Source organism: Antennarius striatus, chromosome 18 (genome assembly GCF_040054535.1).
Source record: "Antennarius striatus isolate MH-2024 chromosome 18, ASM4005453v1, whole genome shotgun sequence".
In the NCBI taxonomy this organism is placed as follows: Eukaryota; Metazoa; Chordata; class Actinopteri; order Lophiiformes; family Antennariidae; genus Antennarius; species Antennarius striatus.
Genome location: NC_090793.1, coordinates 15,512,243 through 15,534,668, shown reverse-complemented (window position 1 = coordinate 15,534,668; position 22,426 = coordinate 15,512,243). Strand labels below are relative to the sequence as shown.

Genomic DNA, 22,426 nt, shown 5'->3' with positions numbered 1-22,426 from the left:
TTTGACTGATTTTGTTAACAGTCATTTAATATATTCAATAATAACAGAAATATGACATGTTTACTCTTTTTAGGGAAAACACTAAGAATCTGAATACGTGTGAGTTTTGGCCCACCTCACACCTTACCAATGATATAGACATATCTAAAACCTACAATCAATGCTAAAAGGGGGTATTTCCTAAGCAACAAACATCCCCCAGCATACAGTCTGTAGCTATGAAGCCTGTGGTGAAATACTTGTAAAACATACTCCTGAAACTTTCATTTGTATAATAAACCCAAAGCATTTTATAATAAACACATCCCAAACTAAATAAGGTGATGGAACATAAGCCATAAGTTTAATGAACACACTAATGTGAAAAGCTTGGACATTCAAAACTAAACATCAACATTCAATCTTAATATGAAAACTTGTTCGTGTTCTGGATTCACATAAGAAAAGAAACAAGTTTAGAAATGTGCAAAGCAAATTCAGTATAATAAAATGCTTTTGGCTGTTTTTGGGCCTACAGGTGAAAAAGAAATCGGCTTCAATAAAATCAGGTGTCAATACAGCTGAATTTAAGGAAGAAAATGTGTGTGGCATTACTCTGTTGTCTTAAAATGTATTTACAGCAAGAATATAAAAGACTGTTACATAATTTTCAGCAGAAAACAGACTGTGTTTATTCAGCTATCAAAAGATCTAAACATACGATTCCACATTATGACTCCAAACAGTCAACTGCTTTAAATAAATGTGAATGGCACACCAGAGCTGACAGCAGTCCCTGTGAGCAGCTCACACATCATTACAGATAAATGTGCTAAACTTGTACATAATAGGATCCATTCAGTCCAACAGTGGTTCACCTCTTTAGCTGATAAACCATGTTCTCCAGGGGTGAACAAAACTCACTTCAGTTTAAGGCCAGTAATCCTTTTTAGCAGAAGAAAACATTTCTTTCTGTACCTATGTATGTCCAAAAACAACAAACCCTGGATTGATAATTAAATCCGTCACATTTTCATTTACCGTAATGACAATTATGTTAAATGTTTAAAGAGCCAAAACATTTAAGGGTCACTATCATTACACAATATAAACCTAAAGTTTCCAATGGAGTGAGAGCCACAGATGATGGAATGTCACCCAATCATGTATATAGGCTAACTTTAAATGTGCTTATCAGACCAAAAGTATGAAAGAACAGCAGCTGTGACAAAAAAAAACAATGGCTTCACTCTGCATATTTAAAATAAAGCTGTGTGAATATAAATGAAGGAAAACCCGGGTATTTGAAGAATAAGGAGGTAGATTATGTTCTTTTTCAACTACAAAGCCTAAATTTTAATCAGAGGAATCTCCAGAGTTAAGAAAATAAGAAACTAACTAACAAAGTTTTGGTTATCAGATTAGTAAAACTCACACATTAAGACCGATGTTTTTGTGTGTGTGGGGGTTAATGCTCTACCAGCTGGGGTGTCAATCCATGTGTGCTTTATTTTCAAGGCTTGGGTATGTGAACATACTTTGGAGAACAAGTATATGATATACACATTAAGGAGTGCATTTTCTGTAGCGTTCAGTCTCAGCTGGGGGGGGGGGTGCATTCACACCCCATTAACTCATGAATCCTCATTCACTTCCTGACTTTCTGTTCTTGCAATTTTACATGGCGGTGCAGTGTTCTCCCCCTCTGCTGGATCCTGTTCTCGCTTTTTTGCAGCATTCTGTTTGAGCGGAAATGAAACACATTAGTAAAATATGAACCACAAAATAAACGATATCTAGTATAATCAACTGAATAATTGCATTGACTTTATCCTCCAATTGTAAAATCTTTACCTTTTTGTCCCATTGTTGGTGAAGATATCGTAGTAGAATATTTGTCTTCTCTGTGACAATGACTGAGGGGAAAAATCATACAATGATTATGTCAGTACAAATGGTTCTAGATAATATTTACTGACAGGATGTGGGATTATTATTGTGTAATGTGGTAACTGAAAGTGATTTCCTTTAAGAACCTTACAATAAAATGTCATTTTGTTCCGTAAACAGTACCAAAAGCTAAATTCTTACTCTGCTCTGATGGATATTCCCGGGTTGGAAGATACACAGACGGTTGACGATTCTAGGACAGCATTGAGATCCATATTAATACATAAATCAGCGACAACTACCCCAGAAAGGGAAGCAGTGCAACCACTCAGCAGTGTTTCTGACATGTTTTTAAGTCGGCGTGTTGATAACAAAAACAGACTTACTGATGCTTTGCATACAGAATCAGCATGGAACCTGCTGAAGTTGTTTTTGTTGTAGACAGGCAGCCCCTTGAGGAAATTGCACTGTGAAAATCAATACAGAAACTGAATCATTACGTACATACTTTCTTTATATGTGTAATATTTATACCAGAGTATATTTTCTTCCTATTTTAATCCCATTACAGTTTTTGCCGCACTATAAGGCGCACTGGATTATAAAGCGTACTGGACTTTAAAACACATTTGAGAACTCATCTTCAATGAATAGTCTATTTTAAAACTTTTTTCATATATAAGGCACATTGGATTATAAGAAATAAAGAAAATTAAAGGCTTTTAGGTGTGCCTTATAGTGCGGAAAATGCTACTTTTAAATCGATTTTCACAATTTATAATCCTCTTCTTAATTTAATCATTCTTCTCGTCCTGTTTGTTTGTCTTAAATGCTGCTGCAAAATGTGAATTTCCCAGTTTAAGATCAATACAGTATGTATGTATACATGTAGTGTATACATACAGTACATATATGCATATCTATGTACTTCCTATGATTTTACAATCGACAAGACAATGTAATAGTGGTGTAGAATTATTTAAATAAGAGCATTCACACCACGTTTTGCTTGTCTGACCGTAAAGGACATGCCTATGGAGGATGATTAAAAACTCAATACCCCAGATAACACATGTATCTATATCCAGACGACTGAGCCCAGAACCTGCTCCGAAACTACAGAACCTGTTCCGAACCTACAGAACCTGCTGCATACCTTCTCCATTGTCGTCATTCAGGCTCTTCCTTCACTGTCCGGGGCCAGCTGGAGGGAAGCCCAGCTGATGCTACTCTTCTAGCCGGTTAGCACACAACCGGTTAGCACACAACCACTTAGCTCGGTTGTGTTTGTTTACCCGTTCGACAGCTTCGTCCGGCTGCTGTGAGATACGAACCAGGAACAACTTTGACTTTAGAACATCACTTCGTCTCTCACCGGCTGTGTTACTGAAGCCACGTCAGGATAAAGAACCAGAAGTCCGAACCTTTCTAAAGCAGCTATCCGCTGCTCCTTCTCAACTCCATCTTTGTTTCTCGTCTGTCCGGGGGGCGGGACCTTCTGGATTTTAAGTACATCATTGGTTGAATACAATGGCATGAAAAACATGGAAAACTAATGCACTGATTGGCTAAGAGCTGATTACGTAACTGTCCGAGCTTCCAGGGTGAGAGGGATTAGCACATGAAGGCAGCGCAAGTACCGTCGCGTCTCCTAGACGTTGTTCACTAGTTACAATGCAATTTTGTTTCAACTGCGTTTTCACCAGTAGAAGGTCAATAGATTTAACAGGGATTTATTGTGATAAAGTATAGCTAATTATATTAGTCATTTGGGTATTTTTTTCCAGATGCCTGTGTTATCTGTCTTAACAGTTTAAAGTGTAGATATGAATAAACAATGCATAAAATAAATGGGCTCATAGTCATGCCTGGAGCGGACTTAAAAAAATAAAATAAAATAAATATATATGTAGAAGATTTTTTTTAAAAAGACCATTTCAAACTAGCCACATTAGTTCTGTTAGACCAGCTGTTGTAGACCAGAAATAAAAGAGACCACCCGTTTGCTGACTCCCGGATTCCTGTTGCATCTGTAGAAAGCCTCTACAAGGGAACACACTATTCCCTTAGAAGTGCAGGGGACAATTCCTGCCACACGGTGGCGTCAGTCAGCTAGTGAGGGTAAAAAGAAAAAGGTTCAAACAGTCCACTTTATTTTTTAGGTCATAAAAACTGTCTCTTTTGAAAAATTATACCAAACTTCGTTTATATTTGGGTTTCTCTGTCTGTTAAAGCGCTTTGAAATGTCTGCTGCCATGATTAAGTGCTATATAAATAAAACTCGATTGATTGATTGATATGAGACATGGAACTGTAAGACTCTTTAGAATATAAAATATAATTATTCTGTTTGCAGTTTCTATGCTTTTTTCCCCCAAATTAAAGAAGTAATATTTGCACGTTTGACTTGTTTCAGCCCAGAATTGCACATAGTCCATCACCTGTCAAATCACAAGGAATTTCTGTTCAAGCTGCAACTTCCCACCTCTGGCTGTAAATCACCTCCACCACCTTTGGGTAGGCTAAATTCAAAAGGTCATCCAGATTAATGTCGTTGTGAGCAATCCGACGAAAGACTCTCATCAAAAATTTCTTTAAATGATCAGGGGAAGAAAAACGGGTTTTACTGGAGAAGAGGAGGATGACATTGGTTTTTAGAAGCGTTCCGCTTGTACCTGAGCGAGTTTTTGGGAGTTTTGGAGCATTCTGAATAAAGCCTGGTGTGGCGATTGGTCCAAATTTCTCTCTCACTAAAAAGCAAATACAGATGTAATCTCTATGACAAATTGAAAATATTGCTACGATCTCTGCTCATTGCAGCGTTCTTTCAATGAGAAATACGAAAACAAGACTCTTTCAGCATCAACAGAACACTTGTGGCGCCATTTGCCAGGGGTCCATAGGTGATGTAGGAGTGGCCAGCGGATCCAGCCAATATCAGCGGTGCACCAGCACATGTCGTCATGGTGATGATCAAAAACATACTTGAAGGTCGGTGATGTGTAAAGCAGATACCCAGCAACAGCGTGGAGAACACCCTGTACCATACAGGAGGAGGAAGACATGAAAGAGCAGAAAATTGGTTGACAAAAAGATAGCAGGAGTGAGAGGACGCTGGATGCTGGCAGGAGAGACATGCGTGCAGCAGCGTGTGAGATCATTTCAGGCTATTTGATGGTCTGACCACTCTGCCCTTGTCTAGATATCATTTCAGTGGCTCCATTCTGCTGCAAATGGTTGTATTCTGTATGACAGCATTACAGAAACACCAATTCTCTTCCAAAAGATTGTGCAAACAATGACTCCATTACAGTTTGATCCTTGTAGAAAACAGATGTGTTTTAAATTATGCGGCATGACAGATTGCAGTGCTTTCCACACACAGTATATCATACCTTGGGTTTTCCAGGAGCCACTGGTGTAGAGAATAAAGAGCTGGTCTTCGGGATCCAGTCGCTCTTTAGGGGGGTCTCTCATCACCTTGTTCGACCACACATCATATGTTGAGTCCCAGTGGGTCCTAATGCACCTGAACAACAGGAAACACATGAATCCCTTTATGAAAACAGGCAGCAACACACTGTCTCAATTCTGAAATGACTGTAATTTCTTGTGACCCAAGGAGGTGTTTTCTGAATCACTAACTGGAAGACGTGTTATTGATGATTTGCTTTTGTTTTAAACATGGCACATGTGGGTTGTGAAAAATCTTTGTTCTGTTTACGTGCGTTTTCAAAATTTATATCAGATGTTTATCCTTGTTTTCTGTTCCTCTTGATTTCACAAGTTTTTTTAAGGTCAGGACTGTCAGAAATCCCCTGAAGTTATTGCCATCTGTGGTGCCAAGTTTTTTTCTTTGCTGAGACTATTTTTGTTGACTTCACTCCCAGGACAGGGTAGGACTTAAAGACTTCAACTTATGCAGACCCTGAGAGGTTGTCTATTTTTTTATATAAGAGAAGTAGTCCAAACCAACATGACTGTTAAATCATAATAAATAATTACAAAATTGTGGCTTCGAAACAATCCAGTGTTTATTAGGGTCTTAGTAGAAAAAAAAAGCCTTTTCTTTTATGCATATATGGTCTGACAGTGATTATATGACGGTGCATTACATCAGTATTTAGCAGCCCTAACATAGCACTAAATCTGACAGAGTATGGAAGATGGCAGCAGAGACAATTTAAGATGACTATGAAACAACAGGTTTTTACCTATTGAGTCACTTTGCAACTTAAAAACAGAGCCGTTAACAGCCATAGCGCACAATGAGTCACATCCTGATGCTCCTGCGTTGCTGGGCCTACCAGCTGTCACCAGGATGCTGCTCTGGGCATTCATAATCCTCTCACACAGAGACTCAGACAAAAAAAACCCGCAAACTGAACAAGAGAAAGATCCTTGTGTCCTTTAAGGTGTACAGTAACTGTACTAAATCACCATTTGAGCCTTTTTTCTTCAGTTTTGTCCACAATGTCTATAGTTTATACAGAGATCTGACAACTTATTAATACAGGCAACACAACAAAATCCAACAACCCTAGCATGATAACAAATTCAACTAAAAGGATCACTTATAGTAATAATCTGAACCACCGTAGTTAGATGAAAAATCAAAAGAGAACAAAAACTAACCATCGGCAATCTTGATATTTGCATATAAAACCACTGCTAATGTGGTTATATTAACAGCTGTTAATAGTTAATAGTATCATATCATTGTTTCCACACTTGTGCCATCTTACTGCACGCTTTCTAGCTGGGCTCTATATTCTGCCGTTGTTCGTTCTGCTTTATCACAGACGGTGAGGTTTTGATATTCTCTATAGTTATAGGTCATATTTTAAGTGCAGTCCTCTTACTGTTTAAGGTATAAACAGTAAGGTAAACAGTAAGGTAAATTAAATTATTTTAATTGGCATGTAAAACCACATTGACCAAAGTGACATAGTGACCCAGACTTCTCTAATAAGGCTTTTATGTGATGTATGTGATTGGACTGCTTCCCCTGCCAGAGGCTTGTTCCGTCCAAGGTTAATAGTTCATAACTGTTCGGATAACAGAATTAAGAATCTGGTCACAAATTATTCTGAATAAGACAAAATTTCACTGCAAGGGTGGCAGGCTTCCCTGTTCCATCTTTGATTTCATTTCATGCCAAGATAATTTTTGATTAATATTAAAGTCACAAGAAATTCAAAAATCAATATCTCAGTATATTTTATACATGACATCGTGGTCAATGTAGTTTAATTTTCTTGACAAGAATGTGCAAAAGACAAGTTTCCTTAATGTCAAAGTGTAAAAAGGTTTTTCCAAACCAATGTCAATTAAAAATATATAAATTAAATTATGAGTCTGTGTGTTCATGTCTCCATCAGGCTGGCATATTTGGAAACGGACTGAAATGGGACATAGGACACTTCAGCTAAAAATAGGCCTTTACAAAACGCAAAATGAATCCACCTGCAGTAGCCAGGGGTTATTTTTTAATGGAACTCATTGTTGGCTTACTCTGATGGATTCTCACACTAAATGCATCAAATGAATGTCTGACCCACTTACTGAGTGCAGGTGCTGTGAGAAATGTGTTCACACAGAGAACAGCTGATACGCACGGTATCCTGTGCTAACAGGAGCGGGTTTAACTGTTATTCATGGCACAAGGATCAAAGCTGCTAAAGCGCTGCTGAGATGCATCCTATCTATTCTCTTAAAGCAAAGGTTCTACTAACTCTAAGAAATAATATTGTGTACAACATGAATTCCATCCTTTTTTGGTGACTTGTCAAGGGGTATGGGACTTTTCAGTATAGAGCAAAGTACGGAAAGTTACAAGAGTTTATTGGAAGTCAAAAGCTTGAAAGGGTTTACTGAGAAGATGTATGCCAATGTTTATGTTTATGTTTATTTGGATCTCTATTAGGAATTGAAAAAGTATATCATTTTATTGTTATTGATGTTTCTTTTGTTGTATGACTATGAAAGGCAATCGGATGAAATCTCAGCAAAGTTGGGAGTGAAACCAATCAAATGTTCTGTTAATTATGAGTTTCAAAACAAAGACACTGTCTTGCTGTAGCTGAGGCTTACTTTGGTGCATACCTCTTGGCAGAGAGGCCACAACATATTTTTGTGAATAGCTGACAACTCTGGTTAATATTTCCCATCCACATCATCACTCATGCTATCTAGATTGTTGATTACCTGCAACAGGCAACTCTTTCACCGAAATTCTTCTCCCTCACAAACCTGTCCAGGACATTATAGCACATGTTGGTTTTGGCTCCTTCCAGGGATTTCTGATAAAAAAAAAATCTTCCCTTTTGTCATATCAAAGTTGTAATTCATCATAGGACCTTACGCATGATTCTTCCAGAAGAACTCAACAGCTACCTCTATCCAGAAAGCTGAAACAAAGTGATACTTCAAGTGAGTGCTTCCAGATGTAGAGATGTAGACAGCCGTGAAGACACACATACAGTATGTATGTACATATGGGTTCATAAGGTTTACTAAAAAGCAAAACTGAAAGCGCTGCTATAAAAATGCAGACATTCTTGACCTACCTTCTGGATTCTCAACAAACTTCCTGTACCATGACAGACAATCGCTGAAATAGGCACGACAGCATCCCTCTTTACATCATCAGAAGGGTATTACATTTTGTTCTGAGACTCACGTACAACCACCGCGGATAAACAGATGTTGATGGGCATGTATCATCTAAGCCAGAATGTGGATTAATCTGGAGTCGTGGCTGATCTGTCTATATCCTCGGGTAAGGTAAGAACATTCCTGGTCTAACCTACTGAGACTCTGTATTAAAACCCACCTCTACTCATTGAGTTTGAGGTTTTTTTTTAAAAACATCTGCTCAAAGCCAATCAGCTCTTGTACTGTGGCACTCCCACTTTTTCATTGGATAATTCCATGCTGATCTGTCAGTGAAGTTGTTTTTCAGAGCAAGTGAGGGGAGAGGAGGGAAACAATGAGGAGGCGTACAGCAGCAGGAATGCTGAATTTTGAGCACAGGGAGAGCCATCCCTGACATCAATAATCTCTTATTTGAATGCGTTATCATTAAATTCTCTTGAAATATAGCCTTGAGTAATATTTCATGAGCACATATTTAATTAACTTGTATGATATATCCTATTGTATATAAACTTTCATAAACTGCTTACATTTTATTACTTACGTAGGCCTATATCATTATCACACCACACCACTAAAAAGCAAATGACAAAATCTGTTTTTACTATTTTACTAACTGAGCCTCTAACAATTTCAGAGTTTATTTTTGCTGCACCGAGAAGCACGTTGTTGCATTATTTATAAAACTTTCGAGATTTTTTTATTTTATTTTATCACAACTTTCATTATCAGAACATGCAACACTGTGTCTTAAAATTTGTCTGCTTTATCATTTAGGATAATTATAAACTCTGGTGTACACATAAATTCAATAAATGATTATGTTATATAATATAGGAGAGGGAACGTGTATTGTAGTTCGTATCCTCTAATTTTGAGAGGCAACAATCAATCTGGGATCGATTCAGTTGCTCTCCGACTGACTGACGTATGATTCCACATAAGGCCCCTTAATCGAGTACGAGCTATTACGTCGATGTCGGCTGCTTCTGTAACAACCATTTGCTAACGACCCGAGACATAACTGAAGCTACAGGATGTTTTTGTCTGCCGTTGTTCGTTCTGCTGTATCGCAGACGGTGAGGTTTTGATATTCTCTATAGTTATAGGTCATATTTTAAGCGCAGTCCTCGATAATTTGCTGAGAATATTCTATGACTCTTTACAAGGGCAAGCAGTAGGCCTCTGTTCGGCTGCTTTGGTCAACAACATCATGCTAGCTATTTTAGCTTACAGCTACCAAACCTTTACAAGGTGATCTTTGTATCTAATTAGCAATGCAAAGATATACGCCGTGTATGAGTAATTACATCTTTATGTCGCCTTTATTATGCATGTTTATTGGACAATGAGTATTTATTTTGATGTATCACAGAACAACTGAGTGACTTTGGATTAAACTTTTTTACTCGCCTTATGTTAGCTGTGTTTATGTTTTGAGCTAAGTTGTTGTATGACAAAGCACTGCTGCATTTAAGCTTTGGTGACCCTTTGGGTTCTAACTGTGTTCTGAAAGGCTGGCTTTAATGAAACGTTGCAAGTTTTAAAAAATCTTGTAATTTTTTTTTAGTATTTTCTGATTATCCACTATTCTTGCTAAGTAGTGTCATAATTATGTAAATGCATGGACTAAATCACTATTTGTGTCAAGTACAATGACGACATTACATGTTACCGCGTTTATTTTTTATGATCTACTACTCTGGATAAAGACATAACTATGAAAGTGTAGTTTCCACTCTGTTTTATTCATTCTGTTTTTCCATATTTACAGGCCAGGCAAGTCAGAAGTCTCCATCGATCTGCAGTGCGTGCTGGAGCTGGTGGTATCTTTGTGGTGAGCTACAGTTTCTTTGCCCATGTCAAAAGATTGATGTTGGTTCTCAGTGACTGAGGACTGAGTGACAATGTTGATATACAGTTGTGTTCATAATATCAGCTGTGTGTCTAACAGTGTGAGTGAACCTCAACATTCTTCAAATTTTATTTTAATGCACACAAATGCATCGGGGGCACTTCATATTCTATTTCAAAGCAAGGAAAGTGGAAAAAGTCATTGAATATGATAATATTTTACAAAAAGTCAACAAACATAATGTTAAAAAAATAGCAGTGTTGGCATCTTTCTTAAAACTAAAAAATGTACTGCATAAAACTAAGAAATGCTTGAAGATTCAGCTCTCCTGAGAATCTTAATATAATATTTAATTGCAAAACCATACAGTAGTTTCTACTTCACATAACTGCTTCACATCAGTGGTGCATGGACTCTACCAACTTCTGGCACTGGCCAACAGGCATTCCAGCCCACGACAATTGTTCTAGGTTCCACAGTTCCTCTGCATTTTTTGGTTTTGCATCATGAACAGCATTTTTTATGTCAGCCCACAAGTTTTCTATGGGATTGAGGTCCGGAGATTGTGCTGGTCACTATTTATATACTTCGTTGTAACATCTTATCTGTTGTTTGAAAGAAATTATTTGTGTTTGGATAGATTTTAAATGGGTAAATCTTTCTTTCCTTTGTCTTTCATTCAAGGACAATAATTCTAATTTAATAATTTTTTATAAAATAGGCCTATTTACTGAAGTGGTTAATATTACGCCATTATACACAAACTCCTTCATTTAGGTTTTCTAAACTCTAATTTATAGGTGGTCATATTATTTGCACATCATTTGAAATTAGGTGGCTGAATTAATCATGAGTATATTGGTAAAAGGGTGTTGAGGATGGAGCTACAAGGAAAGAGGAAAAGAAGAAGACCAAAGAGAAGGTGGATGGATGTAGTGAGGGAAGACATGAGAGGAAGATGCAGAAGAAACTGACATGAAGAGGATGACACACTGTGGCAACCCCCAACGGGACAAGCCAAAAGAAGAAAAAAAAAGAGTACAAATTGCATTCCAGGAGCAGCCTTCTAAGTCTAATACAGTAGATACATGCCTTATGGAAAAGCATCACCAGTGATATTTACATGTAATGGAAACTTGCCATGGTTTCCTTATCCCTTGATACTGACAATGTCTTTGTCAGCTAGGTTGAGTTCTCTTCTCTATTCCTCTTTAATCAGCAATAGTGTTTTCAACTTGCTTAACAAAACATTAAGTTAAATATTTTTCTTTTCTACTAATTACACAAAGTAGCTCACAAGGGGGCAGTGTGTGTGTTTGTGTGTAGGAGCAGAAATAAATGTCTGTTATGTGTGATCTGATAATACAGTAGTAACAGCTTTCCCATCTGGGCTTACAAGATATCTTTACGTTTTATCAGAAACATTTAGATATCTCTCATAGGCTTGTCTCTCACATGCAAGTGGTGGTTATGCTGTAAAAATTCATCAAAAACAACAACTTAATATTATTTTTTTCTGAACTGTTGATAAATTATTTTCAAAGGTGACTTATTATAACTATAACTTTTAATGTTAATGATGCAGTAAACAGTAACACTCATCTTTTCATTGTAGCACAGAGATACACCTGACAACAACCCTGACACGCCTTTTGAGTTCACTGAGGAGAACAAAAAGGTATGTTTGACAATCCTGTCTTTCTGTCGGTCCATCCATCTTTTTGTTTTGTTTTTTGGTGTGTGTGTATTCTGATGAATGTTGAAACAGAAGTTTCTTAATCAGTATCCATACATCAGTTTATCCAGGGCTGAGAAATATTGGTTAGGCTTGAAAATACAAATATGATAATATTCTCTTACGAATAGCAACTTATTTATCATGAAATTTTAGAGGTGTTATAAAATGGTAGAATGACTGAAACCTGAATAAATCATTGGGGTTGCAATGCTGTGATGTAAATGTTTCACTGCCATCACTGCTTTCATACTCTAGATTGTTGCTGTTGGGATACCAAGATGAAAGGTCTTTTTTTGTCTTAAATTATTTGAGTTCTTTATTTCAAGAACCCTTTTATTCTCTAGTCAGCAGCTACCTTGGCAGTGGAAAATAATTACTTCTCTGCCACCACTGCTTTTGTGCACTGAAGTTCTACTAATTTGTGTTAGAAAATGTGTATTTTGTTGTGCAAGACCAGACCTGCAGACTGTTTATTTTTGCTGTATGAGGTTATTAGATTTATCCAGATTCACAATTAAATGCCTAAAGTTGATCACCATTTGAGGTAGATATTACTCTGTATTAATAATATAATTGTGTGTGTGTGTATAATACATATATTTAAAATATATTTTTTCCCTTTTCTAGAGGATTGATGTGATTATTTCAATGTATCCTGTTGGACACAAGCAAGCAGCCACAATCCCAGTGTTGGATGTAGCCCAGAGGCAACATGGATGGCTCCCAATCTCTGCCATGAACAAGGTACGGTGATTATTTTATATTTCAAGTTTTAAAAATTCAATTTTTAACCTTGATTTTGAAAAAAAAAATTTTTTTTGTATTATTTTATATTATTGCAGATTATATACAGATTCAAAGATGGTGAATAAGCTGTTTGTTTGTTTTTATTTTCAAAAGATTTGAATGTTTTAATTCCCCACTTCATATTCACAAACCCTGATTTGAAGGACCATTGGGAACTGTGTTTTTAATAAAGACTGTACGATACCGTGCCTTTAATATCACGTGAGGCAACCTGACTTGGATGTTGTTTTAATTTAGGTTGCTGAAGTTCTGGACATCCCTCCAATGAGAGTGTATGAGGTAGCGACATTCTACACCATGTTCTTGCGCAAACCTGTGGGAAAATACTTCATTCAGATCTGCACGACAACACCCTGCATGCTTTGTAACTCAGACAGCATCTTGGATGCCATCCAAAACAAACTGGGTAAGAAAAAAATTCCATCTTAAGACTGGACACAAATGAAGAGATGAAAATGCAGATGCAAGTAGTTTTTAATGTGTATATTTGAGACAAAAGGACATTAGGAACAAATTTGCAAATATACAATTGTCTGTGCAATACAACAAAGTCAGCTTTTACTGCAGACAAGAAAATGGGTTGAAATCCAGCCAGATGACGGCCAACTTGCGTCACTGTGTGGCATTTAATAAAGCCAATTCATGGTTGTTTTACTTCAACTTGCTGTGTCACAGCTGTACAGTGTCAGGAAATACTTTTGAGTTAAATGTTTCTTGATTCAGGAACATCATCTGCTGTTTGTTGAGAGATGAGTTAAAGGCAAAACGTTTATTTTTCTAAAGGTATCAAGGTTGGGGAGACTACTGCAGACAACATGTTCACACTAATAGAAGTGGAATGTCTGGGCGCCTGTGTGAATGCTCCAATGGTCCAGATCAATGACAATTACTATGTGAGTGCTTTACAGCTCTGTGCAGAAGGTTTCTTTATTGAATACTGCAACTAAATTAACAAAATTAGGTTAAAACTTGAGAAGAGGTTTGGAGAGAATATGTCTCATAGCTCCATTTCATGAATACTTCCTTTTTTCTTTGGAAGCCAATTCAGGTGTGGTTGAGTTTCCACCTACTCTAGACTCAAAACAAATACAACACCTGAGAAATGAAAACAATGATGGAAAAATGGTCAGAATGAACAATCACATAGCCAAATTAACAATGTTATCATCTTCAGTTCTATGAGCTCCATTTGGGGGGAAAAAGATCAACCTGACTTTGGTTAAGCAATTTCTGAAAATAATTCCACCCTGAGTTGCCAGGGGGAATTTAATTATTGCAAGCTGAGTACACGTGAATAACATAATTAAAGTAAATACGGCTGAGGAGAAGGGAGAAATTTTCTGTAACTCGAATTACAGAGGTGTGATCATTATATTGACAGACATTGTACCAAATGTAAACCCTAAAGAGAAAAGAAGTATTACGTTTTGTATTTTAGATGAGTAATGAGGACTGAGAAAGATTATTTTCAGAGGCTAGTCTTGGGTGTTCTAAAACCATCTTGTTTGTTTTACTTATAGGTAAAAATGATCTTCCATTGCAAAACCTGCTTTAATTGTTTGGATATAAAATAAAATCATGTTCATCTATAGCTGATGGACTATATGTTTTCATATTGAATATTGAATGTGGAAACCTCTTTTCAAGTTTGAAATGCATTTTTAGAAATAGAAGCTGACAATGTGTTAACTGTTTAGAACTTAATGATACTGCAGGAGATTTCTAGTGACATTCTGTCTTCTCATTTATTCCTCCTTTCGTTTTGTTTCCAGGAGGACCTCACTCCTAAGGACATTGAAGACATTATAGATGAACTTAAAGCTGGAAGAGTCCCCCCACCTGGGCCCAGGTAAAACAATGTTATTTTTTTTTAGTTGTGGAATTTATCAAACATTGTTTGTTCACGGACTAAAGAAACCTCTTTTCCCTTTTCTGCAGAAATGGTCGTTTTTCATGTGAGCCTGCAGGTGGATTGACATCTCTGACAACCCCCCCTACAGGCCCAGGCTTTGGTGTTAGATCGGACCTGTAGATTTGGCCACTATTGAACATATGTCTCAAAAAACACTTGTCTAAGGCTGATATTATGTTTAGCTCAAACATATTGTGTAAATAAATTGTTCATGTATCTATGCTGTTGGGGTCATGTGTCACTTGCAAATTCCAACATAGCAAAGACAATACAACAAAAAACTGAAGAAGTCTCTTGGATGAGAGACGAAACGTCTTCAAGAACTTTCTTACCGTCCAGTGGATCGACTCAACAGCTTCTGGATAACCATGACCTGGATGACTGAGAACCTACACAGACATCTTACAACAAAAAACAGACTTAATGGTACAGAATATATATTAACCTTTAACCAGCGATAGCGACAATATCCATTTGGTACATTTTACAATTTAATAATGTTAATGACAACCTGGCATTTTCCAGATAAATTATTTTGATAAAGTCTACCCTAACCGTAACCGTGGTACAGACCTTTTATTGCAGTGGAGCAAATTCTATAACGTCTGCAATTCAACTAAGACATGACTACAGTTGTTAATACCTTATCATAAGCTATTTTATTCAATGTATGTACTGTATATTAAAATATAAGCTGTCAAATTGTCTATTCAGAGATCCCTATCTACTCATAGGGTTAACATTCAGGTTATCTTAAAAACCTATCCTCCACATTCAGCCTTAATCCACATCTGTCCACTTAAATGATGATGACAATGGAGGGTACGTAGATGTTTTAAATGGAGCTAACCATAGTCTTTGAAAATTCTGGAATGACTTATAAACCATTATACAATTGTTATTAACATCTTTTTGAAATAATATCCAATGTAATTTTTGAGTATCAAACATCAAGGGCAATATGTAACTTAATTGTAATTAAATGTATTTTAAATTATTAATTCGCAACTTTTGGTCTTGAATTAAGTCCTTTTCTTTAACTTACAAGTCCTTATCCTTATCTTACTACATGTATTCAAAATGTGCGCTTTATAAATGAAACTCTAACTGAAAACATATCGAATCTATATTTTACTTCATTGCAGATTTCTTCTAGGTTAATCCTGTCAGGCTATTAAATCCCCCTTCAACGCAACTGCTCCTGTCATTTCCATTACGCCCCGCTGGCGTTCTCGTGTCTAGCCCGTGCACCTCCCCCACTCCGGCTTCCTGCTCTGCAACATACAACATTATGCATCATCGCGCATGCGCAGATACATCATGATGCAAATGTCACTGCGCCACCAATTCAGTACTGCCTGATTCAATGAGTTTATGGGCAGAGAGGGAAAAGACGTTCTAATCGCATAGTTTACGAAACAGGCCCAAAACATATTTTAACAAAAAAAAAAAAAAAAAGAGAGCAGTCACGCCAGTAATACTCTCAGATGTAATCTTCGAGAAAGTTCCCACTGACCGCAACAGAGCAGCGGAAAAGATGACGTCAAGTGGCCATTACTGTTTGTCTATCCATTCTTCTCCATCCAAATTCAAGCACCAGTAACCGTCAGCTGTTGTCATGCTCGCCACCAGCCAACGGAAGTAAAGGCACGTACGCTTTTTAAAAAAAATCAATGGTTCGAATTTACTTACAGAATCGATAAAAATGAAAGTTCAGTCTTTTCACACATACCCATCTCAGTCTATCCGGCAGACGGACGCCTTATAAGTTCGATGGCGCACGTGAAAACACGTGACTCCTCTCGGCCAATGAAAACGACGCTTGCATGTTTTGCTCGGCTTTTCTCAAAGAGGACGGACAACGAACGACTGGGATGTTTTCAAAAGCAGCGATGAACGTCACACAGCCGTAGTCCACGGTTAACGTCCAATATTTAGGGAATAACAGTTTTATTGCGTAATATTCACATATAGCTGAACCTGAATGAGTTGGAGGGAACGTGAGACCCAATGTAAAGGTAAGTATTAAATAAGGTTTGCTATATAATTGCTTCGGATCAAAAGGATAAAAACCCGTTGATAACATTAGCCATCTGGCTAAGTTACAAGCAAGCAAAGCTAATGAGCAGGCTAAGGCGAAGCTAACGAGAAGTAAACTGAGTACGAAAATGGAATGTTTGTGTCCGTGGGCTTCATATTCGTGTTGCCACGTGCTTTTCACACATTGAATACTTTATCTTTACGAGTTGAAATTTCCCTTGTTTATAACAAGCTGCATTTGAAACACGAGTACAGAGGAGCGTTGGGAAAATGTCGGTGCGAAACGAAACGAGCCTGGTAAGCCACAGCCAGCCATCCAGTTAGGCTGTTACGGACTGAAAACGAGCCTGCTAGCTAGCTAGAATGCTGGGGAGGGGGAACGTTGTAAGGGCAGCGAAGAGGCTGCAGTGGGCTTTTGTCTCGGGCTGTGCTCCGCTCCCCTACTGAATATTGTCATTAAAATGTGAACTTGACTATTCTCCATTTTTGCTGCGGAGTTACGTTGTACAACATGTTCGCGTGTGAAACATAATTCTGGACATATTGATATTACATTAGCTCGTCATGTTTACGAACCATATCCCAGTTGAACATTTTTAGCGCTCAACAACATACTGTATTGCTGTTGGTGAATTGGAGGCGACATTATCGTGAGGTGGGTGGTGCTGTCTGCAGTCATCTCGCTTATGCCACCGTTTATTTACACGTTGCTCAGTTGAATGCATAATAGATTCACATTCTCGTTCAGAATATAATTCGATGCGTTGATTCGCACAAGGAACTTGCGTAGCATGAATAACCAGCGCCTTTCTTCAAACGACTGTGACATCTTGGGGGTGTGTTGCCTGATACAAAAGCTGCCTGTCTTTAGATGGCTGTCTATGCAACGACCGCTCTGAACCATCAAAACATCCACATTAGGTTTAAAATAACCTAAGTCAAATATATTTTTTTATAAGTACAGTACCTATATTCACATCAATGAAGCTTGTAAAAATCATATGGCACAAGCAGTGGAAAATGGGGTCAAAATTACCAATATTTGGGTTATATGTATCTGATTTGTTTTTATATACTCTTGATGTTTAAATGAATGTTGATATTATCTAACAGCTACCTTATTTACAAACCCTTATTTGAAAATCTTTAAAAAAATTAATTGTTGCGAAGGTTTTCGGTGTCTTCTTCATTTAAATAATTATTTTGTGAATTCAACATAGAATAGTATTTTCCCATTGTGGTTATGGTGGCTTACCATGTTTATTTAGCAATACCAAAAATATTTAACATTTGTGATAAAATTTAGCATTGTATTGCAGTTACTAAAGTGGCTACTTTAAAATTTTCATGTCGTACCACACTGTTCTTCAAAATTTAACATGCTGGGGAAGTCCAACCTCCCCTAAATTGGCATCATATTATTCATGGCCTTCATTAAAAGAGATTTCAAAAATATGGGATTGTATTGTTTTATCGCAGCTAATATTTACATTGGTAAATGACTTAGTTGACTGAATTGAATTCACTGTTATTTTAACACTGTAGGTCAACTTAAAACGCTTTCCCAAGCTGGGAGATCTATGCTGAGACCAAATTGCTATAAAACAGATATAATTTTTCGAGGACTTAACATTATTCCCTAGTGGCATTTTTGATGCCAAGTTTTTAGGATAAATGCACGGATAAGACTGCACACTATTTTCAATAACTGGTTTTACAAGATTCTAGTGGGTCATTTTAAACTTCTTTTATAACGTCATTTAAATTTTCAATGAACATATGACTACTTCTCAGCTTATTTTGACAGTAATGTTTGTTCTATTTAAACTTGGTGTTTATGTTCAGTTGTAAATGAAGATGAGGCTAGCTTGACGGATGACGGTTTTTTTTTAAAACGCAACATTTTAAAAAGGCATCAAACGCGTCCACACGACAGCGTTTTTAAAAAAATCTCCGTCCACAAGTAAACGCACCAGTGCGTTTTCGAAGACGGCTATAAGCATGCCAAACCATGTGGTGGCAGTATTGAGTCAAATTTTATCCAATAGGAATCCTCCGTGTTTTGTTGTCACAACAGACGGGCCTATAAATATGACGTCACAGCAGTTTTCTTCGTAGGCAAAATGTCAGCGTTTTTAAAAAGTCCCGGGGATACGCCGTCCACATGACAACGCGGACCCAGCGTTTTTAGAAAAATCCACCTCGGCCAGCTTTTTTAAAAAGTTGCGTTTGCGTTCCGGATATCTGCGTTGTCGTGTGGAGGGAAGGCGTAAACGCAACAAAAAAGTTGCGTTTTTAAAAAATCTGTTATCGTGTGGACAGGGCTTAAGATCCAAACTTGTTGAGTAATGCCAGAGCATTGTGAAACATCTCTACAATAAAGCAAGGAATCTCTGTTTTTAATTTGCCTATCATGAAAACGGTTAATGTGATCTATTTCAAACTTGGCGTATGGGTTCCTTGGGCCCAGGAAAATAATTTCTCAACTTTGACGCAATTCCATTTTGCGACAAGCTTAATAATCTCAATAATTAACAGGCAAACAGCATCAGGGTGCAGCTTCAGGGCTTCTTTGAAACAGAGCAATGCCACCAGAAATGTGGCAATGTTGCTGCAACTCGAGAGAGGCATGGAAGCAAAGGAAAAAAGAAGAAAATTAAGTGAATTTATGATAATATCTGGAAAAACTACTTCTCATTCTTCAGTACGCCATTATGTTAGCATTTAATGTGGACGCCTCTTTTTTCGTATATAAATGGAGTACAAATGAGCTGTTACTTTTGTTAATGGCTATAATTTAGAATCACTGACAAAAAGTTGGCCTTTGTGCTAATATGTGGATCAACTAATTGCCAAAAAGTAATAACAGTGTTTTTCACTGTAACACTAATGTTACTGTTAGCATATGCTACCACAAATTAAATCCATGATCTATTTAGTTAATGCCGTGGTTATGTTTTTGCGTATTTTTCACAGTTCCTGAATCGACTACTGTTATTTCAATGTGTTTAAACATTAGAAAGACTGTATTTTACCAGAAAGCAATTCTGTTTCATTGCTAACATGTAAACATTTTAACCACCACAGATACAAACAGAGTATTTCAGCTCAATGACTGCATGTCACTTTTGCACTTCACATAGGATTTGACCGGGGTTAGGCATCAAAACTGTGGTCCCAATTGAAACCGACTACAAAACTTTGATTCCTTTTTGAGGTCATTAAGTTTTTTTTTTCTTGAGGTTTTTTGTTTCTGTTTATTGGTTCCTAAAGTTATTTGTGCATTTTAAGTATGTCCTCTGGAGGTGAATTGCAACATCCACAGCTTCCTGATACTCTGCGACTCACTGTGGCCGGGCTCAGACGTGAAGCCAACAGCCGTCTGCTGGTCACCCTAATCAGTCCCGATACAATTAAAGTATTTCTGTATTATTGTTACAGCAAGATGGTGTACAAAACACAATTAGCAAAACATCCACATGCTGTCAAGAATGCTGAGTGAAAATTTCACAACAACGGACACTGGTCAGTTAATTGACAAAGGGAGCTGGCCATTTCATAGATCACATCCTATGTGCATCCACATATAGTATATGAATAAACATAATGTATGTAATTCAAAATATGATATTAAATAAATCCATCCATCTCTATTCTTTTGGATGCGATGACCGTAATGGTCTCACCTACAGCAGCTTTTCCATCTTGTGGGTCACTGGTCTGCTGCGGCCTATCTCAGTTGACTACACCCCGGTAGCTTCACCAGCGCATTGTTTGGGACATAAAAACATAGAAACACAAAATGAAATACAGTACAAACATTGAACAAAAGGTATCTTCCAGGTTCTTTACCTCATTGTCTGCTTGTTCATTACTCCTTGAAAGTCCTTTTTGAGAGTGTTTTGTTTCTTTGTCTACTTCAGCTTTGGAGGTTGGCATATATGAGTGTAATAATATAAAGGAGACATCCTCTTGCTGAGCCTTAGCAACTTCACTGACCAAACATTAGTGGCCGTCCCACTGAAGTGACCTCTATATCTAAATAATTACTTCTTTTGTGCAGCAAGTTCCTCTGTTACATACCAGGGCTGTATAGTAGAATCAAATCCTGAATCAGAATAGATAAAGCCCAGAAGATGCACAGCCCTAGATGCTTTGAGGCATGTTCAGAATGTGCTCTACACTTGTTTATTAAAAGAGTATCGACAGATTTTATATCGTATTAATCACAGAAAATTTATTTTGGCTGTTAGCCTTTCCTGCCAGACATGGGCTAGAGGAAGAGAGGAGAGGTTTTTCATGGGAACTTACTCCTTAATGTTTTCCTCCTGCTCTGATTCATTCATCTCCACTCTCCCCACTGTGTGAAATAAGTCATTCCCACTCTATTTTTCAGTTAAATGTTTCAGTTCCAATATTAGTTAATTACTTAGAGTTTGTTAAGCCAGATATATTTATTTGGGTTGGTTCAGGTTAGTTCAACAGTTAAGTACATTTTTTTGTTCTGTTTTTTGGCAAGGTAACTGACAATTTTGCACTGTGAAATGACTGTTGCAATGTCTGGTAGATCGGTTTTCCTTCACTGCGAGCCTCACTACAGCCTGGGCAGTTTAATGCCTGTATAAAACCTTCAACATCTGTATTTGTTTGTGCCATAAAATGTTCTAAATGCTAAATTACTGGCAGCATCCTGCCACTCCTGTCCAGCCATACTTGGCTCTAGCACACATTAAGCTGTGATCTGTTCTTACTTCCTCCAGTCAAAAGTGTATTTTTCCTCTTGTTTTTACAATTGATTGTTTTAATTTCATTTTGCAGAATGAAGTAAGTGCATAGTTTGATGCAAGAAGGTTGTAATTTCTATTTTTATTCAGCATATATCCTTTCTGACACCATTTTTATGTCATCTTAAATGTTTTGTGTTTGGAGCTTTTGTTGCTTATATAAATGTGTCCCCAGACACTAATTATGAATTATGAATTATTGCTAGTGTTGAATGTTTAACACTTACTTGAATTAAAGCTGAATATGCAGATGTAGTATCTAATTCCCACAACATGTCACTTAGTACACTTCTTTGATTTTAGATGCTAATTTAAGAAAAGCAATTACAGTAATGTGTCTGGGTATGAGAATTACCTTCACAAAGAGAGCTGGAGGGTTATAAATACAGGTCAGCAAAATGGAAAAAATGGTTTGTCTGTAGTTATCCATTATTCTACCCGAGAACATAAATTCTAATCAAAAGTTCCAATTGTTTGTAATGGTGGACACTCAGATTTCCAACAGTGTGAGCCTCAGCTCACCCAATGTGTGAGCTTCTTTACATGTCTACGATAAGGGTCATCATGCCTCTTTAGGTGCGTTGTGTCACTTTGGTGTGAAAGATTTTTTTTTGAGAGACTTGACACTGGTGTTTCTTGAATATGTGGGCTTATTCATAATTCATTCAGATCTCTGCTGATGAGTCTTTCACTACAAATCGGAAACATTTTGACTATAACGAAGCTATGAAAATCAGTAAATCAAGTTTTATTTAAAAAGTGCT

General features: G+C 37.2%; 3 protein-coding genes across 10 annotated transcripts in view; 2 read left to right on the top strand and 1 right to left on the bottom strand.

The window, feature by feature from the left end:
* Positions 1–14: 14 nt before the first annotated feature.
* Positions 15–8,664, bottom strand: LOC137612662 (DET1- and DDB1-associated protein 1-like). 6 transcript variants are annotated; one of them, XM_068341296.1, is made up of 9 exons: positions 8,439–8,664; positions 8,077–8,279; positions 5,265–5,398; positions 3,294–4,907; positions 3,026–3,188; positions 2,256–2,336; positions 2,071–2,122; positions 1,834–1,895; positions 15–1,718 (listed from the first exon to the last, which is right to left on the bottom strand). In XM_068341296.1, the coding sequence occupies exons 5-9, from the start codon at positions 3,041–3,043 to the stop codon at positions 1,614–1,616; spliced, it is 318 nt and encodes a 105-aa protein (XP_068197397.1). In that variant the 5' UTR covers positions 3,044–3,188; positions 3,294–4,907; positions 5,265–5,398; positions 8,077–8,279; positions 8,439–8,664; the 3' UTR covers positions 15–1,613. The 6 variants fall into 6 exon arrangements, with proteins under 6 accessions (XP_068197397.1, XP_068197400.1, XP_068197395.1 ...); XM_068341299.1 differs by having other exon boundaries at positions 3,294–3,367; XM_068341294.1 differs by having other exon boundaries at positions 3,026–4,907; positions 8,077–8,121; positions 8,234–8,279.
* An 825-nt stretch (positions 8,665–9,489) lies between these two features.
* On the top strand, positions 9,490–16,605 carry ndufv2 (NADH:ubiquinone oxidoreductase core subunit V2). Its single transcript, XM_068340319.1, has 8 exons — positions 9,490–9,605; positions 10,301–10,363; positions 11,997–12,059; positions 12,747–12,863; positions 13,164–13,332; positions 13,710–13,819; positions 14,699–14,775; positions 14,865–16,605. The coding sequence occupies exons 1-8, from the start codon at positions 9,564–9,566 to the stop codon at positions 14,956–14,958; spliced, it is 735 nt and encodes a 244-aa protein (XP_068196420.1). The 5' UTR covers positions 9,490–9,563; the 3' UTR covers positions 14,959–16,605.
* Positions 16,606–16,713: 108 nt separating this feature from the next.
* Positions 16,714–22,426, top strand: part of ankrd12 (ankyrin repeat domain 12) — a 33,337-nt gene continuing 27,624 nt past the window's right edge. For 2 of the 3 annotated variants that reach the window (XM_068340188.1, XM_068340185.1), the window contains exon 1: positions 16,714–16,856. The gene's annotated coding sequence lies outside the window, so the exon portion shown is untranslated. The remainder of the gene's footprint in view (positions 16,857–22,426) is intronic. The other variant, XM_068340189.1, reaches the window with a different exon arrangement.